This window comes from Mesocricetus auratus, unplaced genomic scaffold (assembly GCF_017639785.1).
Source record: "Mesocricetus auratus isolate SY011 unplaced genomic scaffold, BCM_Maur_2.0 Super-Scaffold_100008, whole genome shotgun sequence".
In the NCBI taxonomy this organism is placed as follows: Eukaryota; Metazoa; Chordata; class Mammalia; order Rodentia; family Cricetidae; genus Mesocricetus; species Mesocricetus auratus.
The window spans coordinates 53,061,219-53,077,937 of NW_024429192.1; the positions used below are offsets into that span (position 1 = coordinate 53,061,219).

A 16,719-nucleotide genomic window follows, 5' to 3' on the forward strand; every position below is an offset into this window, starting at 1 on the left:
CTCCTGGGGATGAGGACTGGTCATCTCCATGTTCTCAGCAGAGTAGAGAGCAGATACTTTCAGTCCCAGCTCCCAACCTCTGCTTAGGGAGAGGAGCTGAGACATGTCACCTAGTGCCAGAGATTTAACCGGCAAACATGAAGGTTCTGTGACAACCCTACAGGACAGTGCTGGAGAGCTGCTGGTTCCCAGAGGGGAGCAGTAGGAGGGCGTGGAATCTCTGCACACTTCCCTGTGCTTCACCCAATGCATGTTTTCATTGGAAAGCCTTTTATGGCAAACCAGGTAAGTGTTCCCCTGCGTCCTGAGATTTGCTCATCAAGCAAATTCATCACACAAGGAGGGGCTTGAACTACCTTGTAGCTTCATGGTCAGGGTTAGAGAACTGAGCCCTTTGGGGATCTTTTGGAATGGAACTGTGTTTCCACTCCAAAAGTAATTGCTTCCTGACTGGCTGGAAGAAACCCCCAAAAACTTTGGGGGCTACAAAAGTCTGTTGTGTTGATAAATGTGATGAGAGCGGAGGGTGTGTGTGTGTGTGTGTGTGTGTGTGTGAAGTTTTTTCCAACAAAAACTTTAGCACAATGCTTAGATGATAATAAATGTAGCTGTAAGGATATAAAAGCCTCTTCACTGGTTTACTGGCACAGTGAAGTATGTGTTAGAACCATTCTCATAAATCATGTCTTTCATAATTACCCCCTTATAAATTGATGACAAATTAGCAACTAGTCATTCTAGTCATTCTTTTACAGTCACATAGGCGAAATCTTTAAGCTAAAAAAATCATAAGACTAAAGATCTCTTTTAAAGATAATTTTACTTTTAACCTAAAAATACCTGAGTAATAAAATCAAAGTATAGCTCTAACAAACATTTATTAAATGTAGTAGTTAATAATTTAATCCAATTTACTTCTTAAATTGCCCCATAGATTGTTCCTTTTTTGTCACTTATTCTCTTTTGAGGTCTCATTTGCTCAACCTAATGATCATTGTCTTAACTAAATGCAGCCCCCTCCCCTTTTGTTTGGTTTTGCTTTCAATGTCTTGTCAACTTCTTGCCAGTGCACTGCTTTTGTCTTCTTGGGTGACTAGTTCTGAGAGCAGCCATATAAAAATGGACCCGGTTCTTGGACAGTGCAACAGAATCTGTCCCCATTAGAGCTAAGATTAAACATCCAGCCACACTGAGAGACTTGGCTGTCTTTTGATGTCCAACTCCAGATTTTCGGACAAGAATATCTCATTGTTTTGACCTAAGTCAGATCCACTTGTGGCCTGTTTAGTTGTAGATGTCAATTTTAGAGAAAAGGGAACTTTCAACATAGAAGCAGCAGCTGGTTACTTCTTGTTTTCCCTTCCTTTGGTGGGGCAGGGAAGGGGTTGCCTTGGGGTATTACTATGCAGCCCATGCTGCCTGGAATTCAATCCTCCTGCCTCAGCCTTCTGAGTGCTGACATTACAGGTGTGTGCTACTGTGCCTGACTTACTTATTGCTACTAAGGAGCAAAAGTCACTTCAAGGAATCTAAGAAGTTCTATGGAAGGCTAGTATCACCTCAGTCATTTATGTGAGAACAGATTACTGCTTAGTAAATAGTCTCATTTTAAATGAGAACTTTCTCAAGCATTATATAAAAGGGCAAACTAGCCTAAGGAGATTGCCAGTCCAATATGAACTAATAGATTATGAACTATGCCTCCAACCTGACTTGTGCTTTGAGGTATGAAAGACACATTCATCTTAGACATCTGGAAAATTCATGTTTGATCATTCTGTTTTCTCTTAAACTTGAGAAAAATGAAAGGAAAATACATGAAAAATGCAGAATGAAAATTCTAATATTTTTATTACCCTTGTATGGGTATACATACCAAGATATTTCCTACAAATTACAGTAGGTCCAATAGGCCTTAAAAAAGAAACGGCTGGGCAATGGTGTCATATGCCTTTAATCCCAGCACTTGGGAAGCAGATGAGTGAATCTCTGTGAGTTCAAGGCCAGCCTGGTGTACAAAATGAGTTCTAGAATAGCCAGGGCTGTTACACAGAGAAACCCTGCTCCAAAAACAAACAAACAAAAAACCCAGACAAACAAAAAAGCACCCAGAGCCCCATAGATGCTAGGCAAGTATTACCAGCATTTTAAATTAGTCTTTCTACAAGCTTAGAGCTTAGGGTCTAACTGATGAAGGTTAAGAGCAATAGAGCCAGGAAATCTGGATTCTGACTCGACTTCAAAATTCAGGTCTCCTCCTGGAGCCTCAGTGTCTTCATTAATACAACTAGTGTTCTGCCAAGTGTAGTAGCTCACACCTGTAATTCTGGCACTAGTGCAGGAGGATTGCTGCACGTTTGAAACCCGCCTGGTCCACATAGTGATTTCTAGGTCACTTTGAGCAACAGGGTAAGAGTGTTATCTTAAAACACTCTGTGTGTGTGTGTGTGTGTGTGTGTGTGTGTGTGTGTGTGTGTGTGTGTGTTAATGGGGACAGATGTGTTAGTGTCCCCTAATGTCCCTTCCAGACAAAGAATTCAGTCTCTAAACTAGTTTTTCAAGATCAGCAGGGCTACTGTGGTATGTGTTAAATTCTTCTCTGGTCTTCTGCAAAACACTGCAGAGGCTTCGCCTAGAGAACAGCAAGGCACAGCTGTGTTATCTTAGATTTCTGAAGCTGTTTACAGAAGAAGCTGGTTGCAAATGTAGGTGAGACCTGAGGAAACAAAAGAAATAAATGAATATTTCAACCCTGATTTTTAAAGAGAAAAATACTATGCTTTAAACCTCAAAACCAACGATATACTTAATTTGAGGTAACATAATAGATACTAATCTTGATTACTAAGGAATACAAAAATAGCCTAATTTTTCTTACATGAAATACAGTAAATCTTCACCAGGCAAATGTTTGTTAAATACCATGTACTCCAAATAACCACATATTGTTGCTGCAGTCTGCTTTGTGTGTGGTAAAGATATGTCAGACATGGTTGCTTTTGTCAGTAAGCCTATGACCTAGAAAATGATGTTTTACTGGGCACATGGGTATCGGGGAACCAAGTAGTATGCAGTGTGTACTAAAGTTCATAGATGGAGCTGTGTGAACTCAACAAGACAGCATGAGGCAATGTATACATAGGTGGATTCCTGACTTGGTTGTGAAGTATAGCATATTGGCTGGGAGGTGTAAGTCAGGGAAACTTCATCACAGAATTGAAGGGGAGGAACATTGTGGAAAAGGCATTCTAAGAAAATAAGAGAACTTGAGACACTGCTTTGGGAATGGACAACTAGGCTTCTGTGGAGTAGAGCAGCAGCAGTAGCAGTCATCTAATTGGATGATTGGTTTCTTTTTCATCTGTGTGATGATTACAGTCTAGATGGGATGATCTCTTGTGTGAAAGGCTTGGTTACCAGTGGATGGGCTTATCAGAAGCCACTGAATCCTAAGGAGTTTGACCTAGTCCTAATTGGCCATTGCTGGAGATGGTGGAAAGTAGGAGATGGGGCTAAATTGGAGGAAGCAGGTTACTGGGGACCATGGCCTGGAAGCTTCCTGCTTCCAGCTGCTGTGAAGAGAGCTGCTATCCCACTGCCCCTTCACCATGAGGTGCCTCACACAGACCCACAATAGTGGGACCAAGGAAGAACAAACACAAGGAGCTCAGCAAACCTCTCAACCTGGGAACCTCAGATTTAGCTCCCATAAAAGGAGATAGAAAGATCTTGAGTATATAGACTTTTTCATAAGATGGAGATGAAATAGTGACTCTAAAAATAGTACGTTATTTATCATTTTCTATACTTTTTTGTTTTGTTTTAAAAACAGAGTCTCACTATTCTAACCCTACCAGTCCTGGAACTCACTCTAGACTTGGCTGGCCTCACACCTGTGGTGGTATTCCTTCCTTTGCCTCCTGAATGCTGGCATTACAGGTTAGAGCTGTGTCCCACCACATTCAATTCAGCTCCACATTTCAAAGCACCAATGCTCTCTGACATAAAAGACCTTGGGGTTTTAGGGGAACACAAATGTGATACATGTTAACTTATTTTCACAGAAGTTAATGCTGTACTCACTCCATTAACTGAAAGAGCATTTAGGGCTCCTATTGTCCTATTTTCCGTGTAGTCATAGGATCATATCCAAAATGTTAGTTGTCACTTGCTGATATCTAGTAATTTCATATGAAGTGACTAGAAACCATGTTACAAAAAACAATGAAGAGAAATGAAGACATTTTCACTGTAGAGAGCTAAAGCTTTGAAACTTCCATAGGCCCTAGATCCTGGTCTGAGTTTCTGAATGGGAAAGGATATAGCAGAATAATTTTTGAAATGAAATTTGGCTCAGTGATTTGTCAGTATGAAGGAGAGAACTCAGACAATGTTGGTGTGTTTTTACAAGTAACCCAGAGTTGTATACATCAATAGCAAGAGATACCGGGAAAAATAGACATTCAGAATAGGAAGCTGGCCAAGAATTTCACTTCAGGAACTCAGATCAGTGTTTTATAGTGTAAGATACTGAACCAGCAGACAGCAGGGGAACACATCAAGATGGCAGAAGGACACAGCAAAGGAATACGTCAGAAAAGAAATGCCACGTATGGAACAAGGAAAGGGATCCTGAGCTCCTACAGTCTAAAGTCTTTGAGGCCATACATAAGAGTTCAGATTTGTTGCCTAGCCTAGTTGGGCTTCTGTTCCTGTGATGATAAAACACTGACCAAAAGCAACTTAGGGTGGAAAGTTTATTTCAGCTTACAGCTTACAGTCCATCATTTAAAATCCAGGGCAGAAACTTGAGCACAGACCATGGAGGGGAGCTGCCTAGTACCTTACTCCTCAGGGCATGCTCATCCTGCTTTCTTAGGTCATCCAGGACCACCTGCCCAGGGATGGCGCCAGCAACAGTGGGATAGCCTCTCCTACTTCAATCGCCAATCAAGAAAATGCCCCACAGATTTGTCTGCAACCTGATGGAGCCAACTGTTCAATTCAAATTTTCTTAGATGATTCTAGCTTGTGTGAAGCTAGCAAAAAAAAATTAACCAGCACAATTGATCCCTTGCCAATCTGACACAAAAATATATCTCTATTTAACCATGACTATTCTTGTTTATCCCCAAGGGCTCATGTTAATATGACAGCATAAAACGTTGTATGCTTTTAAAAGTCTCACCACCTTAAAAAAGTTCAAACAATTTAAAAGTCAAGTCTCTAAAATTTCAACATCACTTTGAAAGTCTAAAGTCTTTCAACTGTGGGTTCCCATAAAATTAAAACTAAGATATATTTGAAAGAGAGCAAGGAGGGGTATATGGGAGGGTTTTTAGGGAGGAAATAGAAGAGGGAAATGTTGTAATTATAATTTCAAAAAAAGAACAACCTAAGATACATACTTTATTCTAAGAGGGGCGGCCCAGAGCACAATTATAGTTAGATCAAAGCAAAGTCAAAGTTTATCAGTAAGAGCACTTAGTGTTCAGCATCCTGGACTTCCTCATGATCTTCTGGACTCCAAAGGACTTGAGCAGCTCTGGTTCTCTGGTTCTACTCTTTATAGCACATGGAGCTTACTTGGTAGACTCAAGTCAGCCCTGCTCTATACCTGCTGCTCTCTTTGCTTGACATTCCATGGGCTGGTATCTCAAATACCCTAAGACTATCGTTGCAACTGAACCTTCTCTTTCCCTCTCTCACAAGGCCCAGTCTCAGCTGCTGTCTGTGACTTCTTCATGTTTTCAAAACCAGTCCTATATGTGAGACTCTTAAATATTGCCAAGCTCAGCTACCAGCTTGAAATGCATGTAGCCTTGACCACCATGGACCACAACATCTGTGTGCTGAGGCCAAGGAAGAAACAGTTCCCAGATTTCACCTCAGATGTGCTGGTCTCTTCATCACAACTGATTTTTCAGCCCTAACAGGCCAGAGATCACACATTCTTTTCTTTCTTTTTTATTGATTCTTTGTGGATTTCACATCATGTACCCCAATCTCACTCATCCCCCTGTCCCTTTGTATATTATCCGCACTCTGCCCTTGCAACCCCCCCAAAAATAAAATGATAATTAAAAATGACAAAACCAAAAAAATCTTGTTATGGAAGCTGTAGTGTGTCACACTGAATTACACAGTATATCCTCTTAAGCCATGCATCTTTATTTGCAAGTGTTCATTGCAATGAGGTTCAAGGCCTTTGGCTTCTGGGACCCCTCTTGGATATCCTGCTGTTGCCTGTGTCATGGAGATCCTGCAGCTTTGGATCTGCAGGACCAGCTCCTTCACATGCCCTAGCAGTTCATTGATGGGGTGGATGGGTCTTGGACATTGACCCAGACCCCTGCTGCTTCCTGGCCATAGACCCAGACATGGCCCTCAGTAGCAGCATGGGTCAAGACTTCACTATGGTCTCAGGTGGCTTCACAGGCTACTCCCGTCAGATCGTGCCTCTCCACCTTTGTGTCTCCAGCACTGCCACTCTTCATAGTGCTCAAGCTCTTCTCTTTCTCTCCCATTCCTCCAGCCCATACTTGCACACTGCAGTGGCCACACATCGGGCAGTGTCTCTGGCATCTTCTTCCTGCCCTCTCTGCATGCCAGGTGGGGTCTCTGAGTGGCTGCAAGTGTTTGTCCAACCCAAAGCTTCCAAAGGAAATAAATCTCTGGCCAAAGTCAGATGCAGCATGGCAAAACTGCAATTCAACATCCAGTCTCAAGGTTGAACTGCCAGCACAACTATAGAGATTAGCAGATAGGCTAATGATGAGAAGTAAAATCAGCAGGGCATGTCTAGTCAGTTGTGGGTCTCCAGTCTGCAGGTAGTACTCTTCTTCCTGGGCAAGGATGCAGCTCTCAGAGTCACAGCAACTCATCCAGTGGTTGGTTTTCTCAAAGGAAGAAGGTATAGATAGGCCCACTCACACTTGTGTTATTGTAACTGGCAGTGTAAAACACTTTTTCCCAAGGAACGAAGTTCTCCACAACCTATTTGCTCTCTTCTTTGTCTCCCATCACTCCACCATCTACTTACTCACTTCCCACCATGCCCAGATGGTGGATATCTAGCACCAGGCCATGGTATTGTCTTGGTGCTTTCCAATGCTCCCAGGCCCTTTGTGGGCCCAGTCCAGGCCTCTGTGTTATCTAAGTGCTTCCTGGCATTCAGGATCTGTTTCTTGACGATTCCAATCATGGTGCCTGCCAGGCACAAGTGCCACTCTCACCATTTCTCACCAGACTGGAGGAGACATAGAGGCCCTAGCCAAGTCTACAGCTGCTGCAGCTTCCACCGAGAGCCCAAAGCATGATGATCAGGCCCCAGTGGCCACTAGCACCATCTTGATTCTCAAGACCACATATTCTTAACACAAAGAAACCCTGAGAGAATGTATGAGAGACTCTCAGACTTCCCTGTGAAACTTCACAAATAGGCATTCAGCATTTGCATTTATCTCAACACTCATATTTCCCAAGACCATTCCATTAAGCATTGAGCATTGAGCATTAAGCATCAATGGCTTTTCCAGATTTCTAATCACTTCCACAATCTTCCCCAAAACAACACGATAGGTCTGTCAGTACAATACAGTACTCCTGGTAACAATTCATATCCTAGTTAGGTTTCTGTTACTGTGATAAAATACTGAACCAAAGCAATTTTGAGGAGGAAAAGGTTACTTCATCTTATAAGTTATTGTACTCATCATCAAGATAAATCAGAGTAGAAACACAAGCAGAAAACAAAGCAGGAACTGATACAAAGGCCATGAAAGGATGCTACATATTGGCTTGCTCCCCATCATTTGTTCATTCCCCTTTCTTATACCACCCAGGATCACCTGCTCAGGAATGGAACCACCCATAGTGAGCTGGACCCTCCCACATCAATCATCAATCAAGACAATGCCCAACGAACTTGCTCGCAGGCAACCTGATGGGGAGAAATCCTCACTTAAGATTTTTTCTTCCCAGATAGCTCTATCTTGTGTCCAGTTGTTCAAAAGGTTAACTAGCACAGTGCTGAAAGGAAGATTGTACCTCCTGATCCAATTATACCATGTATACCACATGTGTAGAGAAGATCTAAAGGAGGGTAGATGGCTACCTTCAGACATTCTGTCCGGTTGATGCTTCTGCAGGCCCTAGGTAAATGCCATTGTTTCCTTTTCTTCTTGCCTTACTTCTTCTTCTGAAATATCCTTGAAGATAAGCATAAATCATAGCAACAGATGAGGATCTCATAAGTCATGCCTGTATATTTCAGCAAGCCTTCCTATCTTACACCTGGAGTATGGTTCTTAAACCAGGAGAGTTTCTAATACCACCCTCCTTCCCCCATTCTCCAGGGACATTTGATAATTCACTAAAAACATTTTGTTGTTATTGTTGTTTGATGAAAGATGAGGAAGCTTCCTCTTGTGAACGTCTCATATATAGTTCAATACCACTGTAACCAAGTATTATTTGGCCCCCAAATGCCAATACTAGTGATGGTAAGGGTGACAGACTCTGAACTGGAAAGTAAGATTAACTAATTTGTGTTAGAAACACTTTGGGCCGGGCGTTGGTGGCACACGCCTTTAATCCCAGCACTCGGGAGGCAGAGGCAGGCTGATCTCTGTGAGTTCGAGACCAGCCTGAACTACCAAGCGAGTTCCAGGACAGCCTCCAAAGCCACAGAGAAACCCTGTCTCGAAAAACCAAAAAAAAAAAAAAAAAAAAAAAAAAAGAAACACTTTGAGCCCACTAAGCTTTTATATCCTACTCCTAAGGCGAGCTTCTCATATTATAGAATCTGGTGACCTCTATGTGAGCTTTGACCTGTTTATGTGTATACTGCTGAAGATTATAAAATCAGCAGATGTTGGTCTTCTAGTTTCATTTGCTCAGTGTATGTGACTCCTAGTCTAGTTGATACCTTCTGGGTGATTATAGTTGTAGGTCTGAAACAGGAAGCCCTCTTTGGTCGATTGCCGAGATTGAGGGCAGACCATGTCTAAGGCCCCAAATTAAAAAACCTATAGTGCCCTAGACATATCTTCTAACCAACTACAACCCCTTTGATACTACATATTTTGAGGAATTGAAGATTGGTTAAAAACCACTTATGGCATCTAGCTTCTCAATCTTAGTGACCTCTCCCGAAGAAAGGCTCTGCCTCTAAATCTCATCATTTTTCTTTTCCTTCAAATTCAAAGATGAGAGTGTTGGTCAGCATTAGAAATGCTCTCAAAGTAGTCCGAAAGCATTGGTGTCTCCACGAGAATGGAAAGCATGGGAAACTGACAAGACTGAACTACAATGGGCCCATCCCTTTTAAGACAGGATCTTGCTATAACCTCAGAGTTCCTGTGTAGCCAAGTCCAGTTCCTCGCTTTCTGTCCTCCCGTTTCAGTCTCACAAGAGCAGAGATTATAGATGGGTGCCACTGTAGTTAGCTTTCCGGCTGGAGCTTAGAACAGTGACTTCTTGTCTTTGGAATTTGAATGTTTGGGAGAATACTGGGCATACAGTAGGAGTCCAGAATTTTTTTTCTATGGTGAATGGACAGAATTTGATGAGAAAAATAAACAAGAATCCAAAGTTCCAGTAGATTTGCTGCAAATATGATCAGAGACTTGACTGGAATGCTAAAGATATGCTGAAATGCACTAATGGAGTCAAGGCTTCTGGGAATTAATCATGATGATGGAAGTAGTACTTACTGTACACCATAAAGAATGCAAAAAGAGCTACTGGCACGGTTATAATGTAGATCATAACTTGGTGATTTCTATCAGGAGGGGCTTCTGGGGCTTTGGAGAGAAAAGAATAGCATCAGCTGTAATGTGCAGTCTACCATCCGGTTCCCACCCTGAGCCTCTTCACCATGCACCTTTGGAGAATCTTGGACTTTATTAGCTCATCTCACAGAGACACAGCTGCTAGCATTTTTGTGCACAATTCTACCAAGAATATACTGTGGGTAACTACTATTCAAATGATAGATGGTGAATATGAAAAAAAATAACTTGAATGTTTGCATTGTCTGATCTAACTTGGCAGGAAGAAAGTTTCCAAGGGGATACCTTAAAAGTGTTTATCTTCACCGGGTGTTGGTGGCACATGCCTTTAATTCCAGCACTCAGGAAGCAGAGGCAGGCAGATCTCTGTGAGTTCGAGGTCAGCCTGGTCTACAGAGCAAGTTCCAGGCCAGATTTTCCGAAGCAATACAGAGAAACCCTGTCTCGAAAAACAAAAACAAACAAAACAACAACAACAACAACAAAAAGTGATTATCTTCATAGCTCGCTTCTGTAGCTGATAAGACTAAGTCTTTCTATCCAATCTAGACATACCTACATTTTCTCCTCTGGCTCTATTATGCCTTCGTTCTTATGCATGTTCTCTTCACATCCTATGCCTCCACTCTTATACTCCACGCAGTGACTGCCTTAATATTCAGGAGGTGCTTCTTCAAGATTCAATTTTTTGCCCCCCAGCCTTAAGTTTTAGGGAGATTAAAAGAACTAACAATGACTATGAATTGGTATTAGGGGACTGTTCTGGAAGACAGCTTCATGGACTAACTTCTGGTGAGCCTATAGTCTCACATGGAGCACACCAGGGGTACCAAGGCTGCTGGGGCAGGAGGACAAAGAGATTGATGTGTGTGTTGCTGCCATCTGGTCCTCCTCATCGAGGTAGCAGCTACACCATTTATTTCTCAATCTCTTTGAGAAATGGGACCATCTGAAGAAAGGACAGGGACACAATTTGAAGGGAATATTACCAACACAGCCTCTCTGGCTTCTCTGGAATGGTTTACAAGAAAATATTAAACACTACCTCATTCTCAATTTCCCCCACTACCACACCTCATGGAAGTTTGGCTTTGAGCTTATTTTAGCATTTGGCTCCATGGACCACCTTGTCCTTGGCTTCTCTGATCCCACACTCCCATGTTTATGCTTGCAACACCCATCTTTCTTTGCAGGCACTTCAACCTCATCTTAGTTTCTAAATGTCATTGTTCCCATGGTGTCTGTCAGGAGGCAAAGGCAAGTGGTTCTCTGTAAGTACAAGACAAGCCTGATCTACAAAGGCTAATTCCAGACAGCCTCCAAAGCCACAGAGAAACCCTGTCTCGAAAAAACAAAAAGAAAAAGAAAAGAAAAAAGAAAACACCTGAACTATGTCAACTGGAAATAAAGAGGAAGGCATAAGCCATGCCACCGCTCATATTTAATGTGTGTGTACTACTGAATGTCATACTGCATTGCTTCTGTACTGTGCAGACACAGAAGACATCCTTAGAGTCCGGCTGAGGTAGGAGGAGAGTCCCGAGTGGGTGTCTGTGTACTCATTCAAATTATATGTGCACTCCAAGTATCTGAGATCCCTAGAAACCTGCCATGGATTTAAGATACATATATTTGTATCAAAACAATTTGTCCATTTTATATTTTCACCTTTAGAGAAATGGAATTTCATAAGATTACTACCTATAAGGGTATTGACTCAAAATGACCTATGACCCACAGCCAAGCATTGTCCTTAAATACTTTTATCACATAACTTTACCAGACTTGGCTCTGGATGAACAAGTAGGTGGAATCAAACCCAGATCTTTGGGTGTGCTCTACACCTAGAGTGAATGAATAGTTCTAAAACCAAAAATCCATTCCAAAAAAAGACAATGGTTTCATACAATGGGACCATTGGGACTGGATATCGTAAAGGAAATGCCAAAGTCAGGAAATTACAAAGAAGAAAAAATTAGTCTAGTAATATCACCATCACTTGTCTAGTCATAATGGCACATCCTGTATGTGTAACATGACTAAAATTACCATCAGAGTCAGTGAGTTCAATTCTAAAATGGTGCAGGCTGGGTTATTCTTTTGGATACTATTTAGCAGACACTCTCCAGTGTAATATTGCTTACGTTTTTCCCAGGTGAAGTTCTTTGACACTTGAGAGTCTCCATATGAAACCTGACACACAATACTGTGGTTGTATGTCATATTGAAATCCAGTTTGCTACTGACAGTGTACAGTTCAGATTCAGGATCCTGAGAAATTGTTGTATTGATGCCGCTTAATTCTTTTCCATCTTCCAACCAGGTGAGGCGAGGCTCTGGGAAACCTCCAGAAGCTAGGCACATTATCCTTTTAATGTCCGCAGATGGCTTTCCAAACTGAGTAATGTTAGGAACTGGGAAGTCAGCTAGAGATGGAAAAGCGTACAGTTATACATAGGTACACGTCTGTGTGCATATGTTTATGTTAAATAAATTACCATGCTTCAGTAAGAATGACAAAGTAAGGTCGAATTTGCAAGTCTACGTAAGTCATTAGTAAAACAGCTGGTCTGAAGTGGTCATGTCGGTTGTCTCCCACCTTGAAGGAGGCAGGAAGCACTTAGAGAAAGGAACTGGTTCGTGTGGATAAATGTTGACATACTGCACTCTGTTGTAAGAGGAGAAGAGACAACTGAATGTTTACTGAGCTCCTTTTAGTTATCTCTGGAAACTCCTCTCTTTATGACAGCCTTAGGAGGCTGGGCTTAGATTTAAAAGGGTTATGGATCAAGTGAGGTGGGCTGTGTGTGCCTGGGGTCCCAGGCTGAGGCAGAAGGGCTGTTTGAACTCCACAAGTCTGGGAACAGCCTGGAAAATATAGTGGAAACCCTGCCAACTAAAAAAATAAAATAGCTAGCCAGGGTGGCACATGCCTTTAATCCCAGCACTGGGGAAGCAAAGGCAGGTGGATTTTTATGAGTTTGATGTCAGCCTGGTCTACAGAGGGAGTTCCAGGCCAACTAAGGCTACACAGAGAGACTCTGGCTCAATATATAATGTTAAATAGCACTAACTTAATATGATTGATATTTGTAATTTTATTTTCTAAATAAACAGATTTGGGGAACCCATAACCGTGTGGCAGAACAGAGATCCACAGTCACATTTCTCAACACCAGAAGTTGTGCTTGCTATACACCCATCAATCTCATCCTGTTCCTCCATCCTAATACTGGAAGCACACAAGCGGCTCCCTCTATCTGGTTATTTAGTAAGGAACATGTGTGAAGCCACCTTCCAACCTGAGAAGCAAGAGACCTTTAAGTCTCAGCACTCACAGTCCATGCGTAACACTCCCTTTCTTCTTAAAAAGTAACCAAGCATGGTGGGGCACGCCTGTAAGTCAGGTGTACTTTGGAGGCTGAGGTAAGAAGAGTTTGAGGCCAGCCTGAGCTATACAATAAGTTCTGGGCCAGCCTAGGCTAAGAATAAGAAAATTCCCCCTCCCTCCCTCCCTCCCCCCTCTATATATATATATCTCCTTCAACTCATATAAAACTATGTCCAGAATGTACAATGTTGTATCTGTAACCTCAGCCATGACATGTTATTAATTCCTTGCTACACTAACATTTTAAAGGGACAAAGAGGCCTTCTGGAGTTGACATCATTTGTGTATTTGACCTCCAGTAAGATACAAAAGTAGATTTAGAACAAAGGGTGGAAACTTCTCCTAATCACTTGCTCGTCCACTCTTAGACGTTAGGACTTTAACTCTTCCCCTGCTATGTGGGGCTCAATACCCCCACTTAAGTCCATAGAATGAGTTTTCTTCTTAGAAGTCTGAGTGCTACAGAGCTCATATGAACAGAGGTCAGAGGTCACCAAGAGCAGTTCTTCAGCTGAGGTCTGTCTTGTGGCTGTGGGTCAGTTAATTGGCTCTTAGTCTTAGTTTGCTCATCGGTAAAATGGGATATATGTGCTTTCAGGGCTGAAGGAATGAAATGACACCGTTGCTATAAATCACTTAGCACAGAGCCTGACACAGAATATATTAAGGTAGATGCTCTCATTTAAATCAGCTTGTCAAGGAACACTTCTAAAGCTGCATAGTGGCACTGGGAGAAATGAGGGAAGGGCAGTACTGACAGGCTACCAAGAAGGGGAAAACCCTGAGTTATGTTGGAGGGGATAATAATAATAATAATAATAATAATAATAATAATAATAATAATAATAATAATAAAATTGCTGGTGAATCTTTTTGAGTTTGATGGTAGCCTCCAGACTAGCCAAAGCTACATAGTGAGTACCTGTTTCAAAACCCAAAAATAAGAGCTGGCCATCGGTGGCCCACGCCTTTAATCCCAGTACTCAGGAGGCAGAGGCAGGCAGATATCTGTGAGTTCAAGGCCAGCCTGGTCTACAGGACAGCCTCCAAAACAATACAGAGAAACCCTGTCTCAAAAAACAAAAAACAAACAAAAAATAAAACAAAGAAAAAACAAAACAAATAAAAAATTCCTAAATAAAGTTTGATGTGTTCCTGAGCTTTTTATAGTTTGCATTTTAATTTTCTACTTACTAGCTTATAACTCTATCAAGTTACTACACTGATAGGCAACATGAAAATGTTACTTTTGTTTCTCTTAACCATACATCATGGGCTTTAACCTGGAGTAACAAATCTAACCACCTTATGATCTGAGTCATGACTCACGTTCACTCACGTCTGTGTTCTACTTTTCTGAGAAGCAGTTAGCTTAGTAGGAGCCACCTTTCCCGAGTCTGACTGAGCTCACAACAGCCTCAGCGTGGTGTCCTAGTCCTTTTACAAGAAAATCTGTTTAGAGTAATTACTCTGAAGCTCTTGCCAGACTGTGAACCATCTAGAGATTAGCCCTTTTGCAGAACACTCAAGTTCAGTTGCACTTTTCACACTGGGTGACTCACAACCGGGTATAACTTCAGCTCTAGGGGATCCTTCTTCTGTCTGCTGTGAGCATCCACACAACATATGTACACAGTTTATATTAAAAAAAGATCAGTTCTTTCTATCTCACATAACTCAATTAATAATACAGGTTTTGGCCAATCTTAGTGGAGAAGATAAGGGTATCTTACGAACAAAGGTAGGGGTACAAATTATTCAGAAAGGTCAAAAGTCTGGGACCTAGTTAACTTGTTCCCCAAAATAGGCACTTCTCAAGTGCAGTTCACAATACAGGCACATCTCATCAAAGTTATGTTCCTACAAATCAAAAGGCATTTCCGGCCATTTTAGTGCCTGGCATGGTTACTGTGACCTTGTGTTGTCCAAGCACAAAAGTACATTGATAGGTTTTCCACCTTGACCAACCAGTTAGATTCTCTGTAAAACTGGAAACTCACTGCTCAGATATGAAATGAGATGCATCCTTCTTTGATAAAACTGTCACCTACATCAACAGATGTGTGCCTTTTTGAACACCACAGATCAGCAAATCAGAGAATCCTACCAACCTCTGACGGACAGCTCCACAGAAGTCAAGTGCTTCCGTACATAAGACCCTCTTTCTTTCTTCTGAACCACACAGGTGTACGTGCCCCTGTCTGACAGGAAGAGGGGCAGGATCATAAGACGGAAGTTGTCAGTGACGTCAAGTAAGGTCCGGTTCTTATACTGGGGCCACACTTCTTTGTCCCCAGAGATGAAACTCAGCACCATTTCCTTATCTTTTTGCCAGTAGATTCGGAGTATGTTTAGCTCCTCAACGGAATAGTTGTAACCACAGGGTAGTGATACTTTTTCTTTCACTGACTTGGACACTTGGGCAACACCTAAGAAAAGGCAAGTTAGAAAAGACTGAACAACCTTTATTCAACAAACCAAACCCATTCCATCAAGAGACCAACAGTGATGATTGACTCTACAATGGATTTTTTTTTTTTGCCCTAACACATTTTTGTTGATGTTATCTGTTTTGTTGTTGTTTTTAGAGGTAGGGTAGCCTAGGCTGTTCTGGGACTTGCTATGTAGACCAAGCTGGCCTTGGACTCACCAGATCCTCCTGCTTCTGCTCCCTGAGTGCTGGGATTAAAAGTGTGCCCAAGCATGCCCAGCCTCAACACATTTTTTATTGTTGTATATTAAATACACAAAATGATGGGTTCATGTTGTGGAATATTCCTTTACACTGTGTGAAGATATTTCACTGTGATTGGTTTAGTAAAAAGCTAAATGGCCAATAACTAGGCAGGATTTTGGGGGCAGAGAGAACGCTGGGGGAAAAGTAGGGTGGAGTTATAAGGAGATACCAGGACTCAGAGGAAGCAGTATGGGCAGTACAGAGTAAAGGCAATAGGCACAAAACAAAAAGTAGATTGATAAAAATGGGTTAATTTAAACTATAAGACCTAGTTAGAAACAAGACTAACCTATTGGCTAAGCTTTTAAAATTAACCAAAATGAATAATAAACTTGTAGTAGGACCTTTTTTCAGGACCACAGGCTCCCCACTAATGACACAGAGCCTGTGGTCCTGACAAAAAGGTCCTACTACAAGTTTATTATTCATTTTGGTTTCTTGAGACAGGGTTTCTCTGTGTAGCCCTGACTGGCCTGGAATTCACAGAGATTCACCTGTCTCTGCCTCCTGAGTGCTGGGATTAAAAGCGAGGACCACCACCGCCAGCTTTCACTTATTATTTTTATTGTGGTTAAAAAGAACCACATAAACAACTATGTATGTTAGATATTTATAATCCAAGCACTTGAGAGGCTGAGGCAGGAGAACAAGTTTGAGGCTAGCTTGTCCTACACTGGGAGGTCCTGTCTCAAAATACCAAAGGGCGGGGATGTTGCTCAACACTAAAGCACACGTGTTCATGTGCAAGGCCCTGGGTTTGACTGCCAGCACTGAAAGAAATACATCAAGTTTACTAT

At 41.9% G+C, this 16,719-nt stretch overlaps 1 protein-coding gene across 5 annotated transcripts in view; it reads right to left on the reverse strand.

Moving 5' to 3' along the window:
* Positions 1–803: 803 nt before the first annotated feature.
* Cd80 (CD80 molecule) overlaps positions 804–16,719 on the reverse strand; it is a 33,819-nt gene continuing 17,903 nt past the window's right edge. For 2 of the 5 annotated variants that reach the window (XM_040750265.1, XM_021227971.2), the window contains 5 exons: positions 15,297–15,614; positions 11,939–12,220; positions 9,717–9,806; positions 8,117–8,210; positions 804–2,716 (listed from right to left, as the gene is read on the reverse strand). In XM_040750265.1, coding sequence (XP_040606199.1) covers positions 8,119–8,210; positions 9,717–9,806; positions 11,939–12,220; positions 15,297–15,614 — 782 coding nt within the window. In that variant the 3' untranslated portion in view covers positions 804–2,716; positions 8,117–8,118. 5 annotated transcript variants of the gene reach the window in all.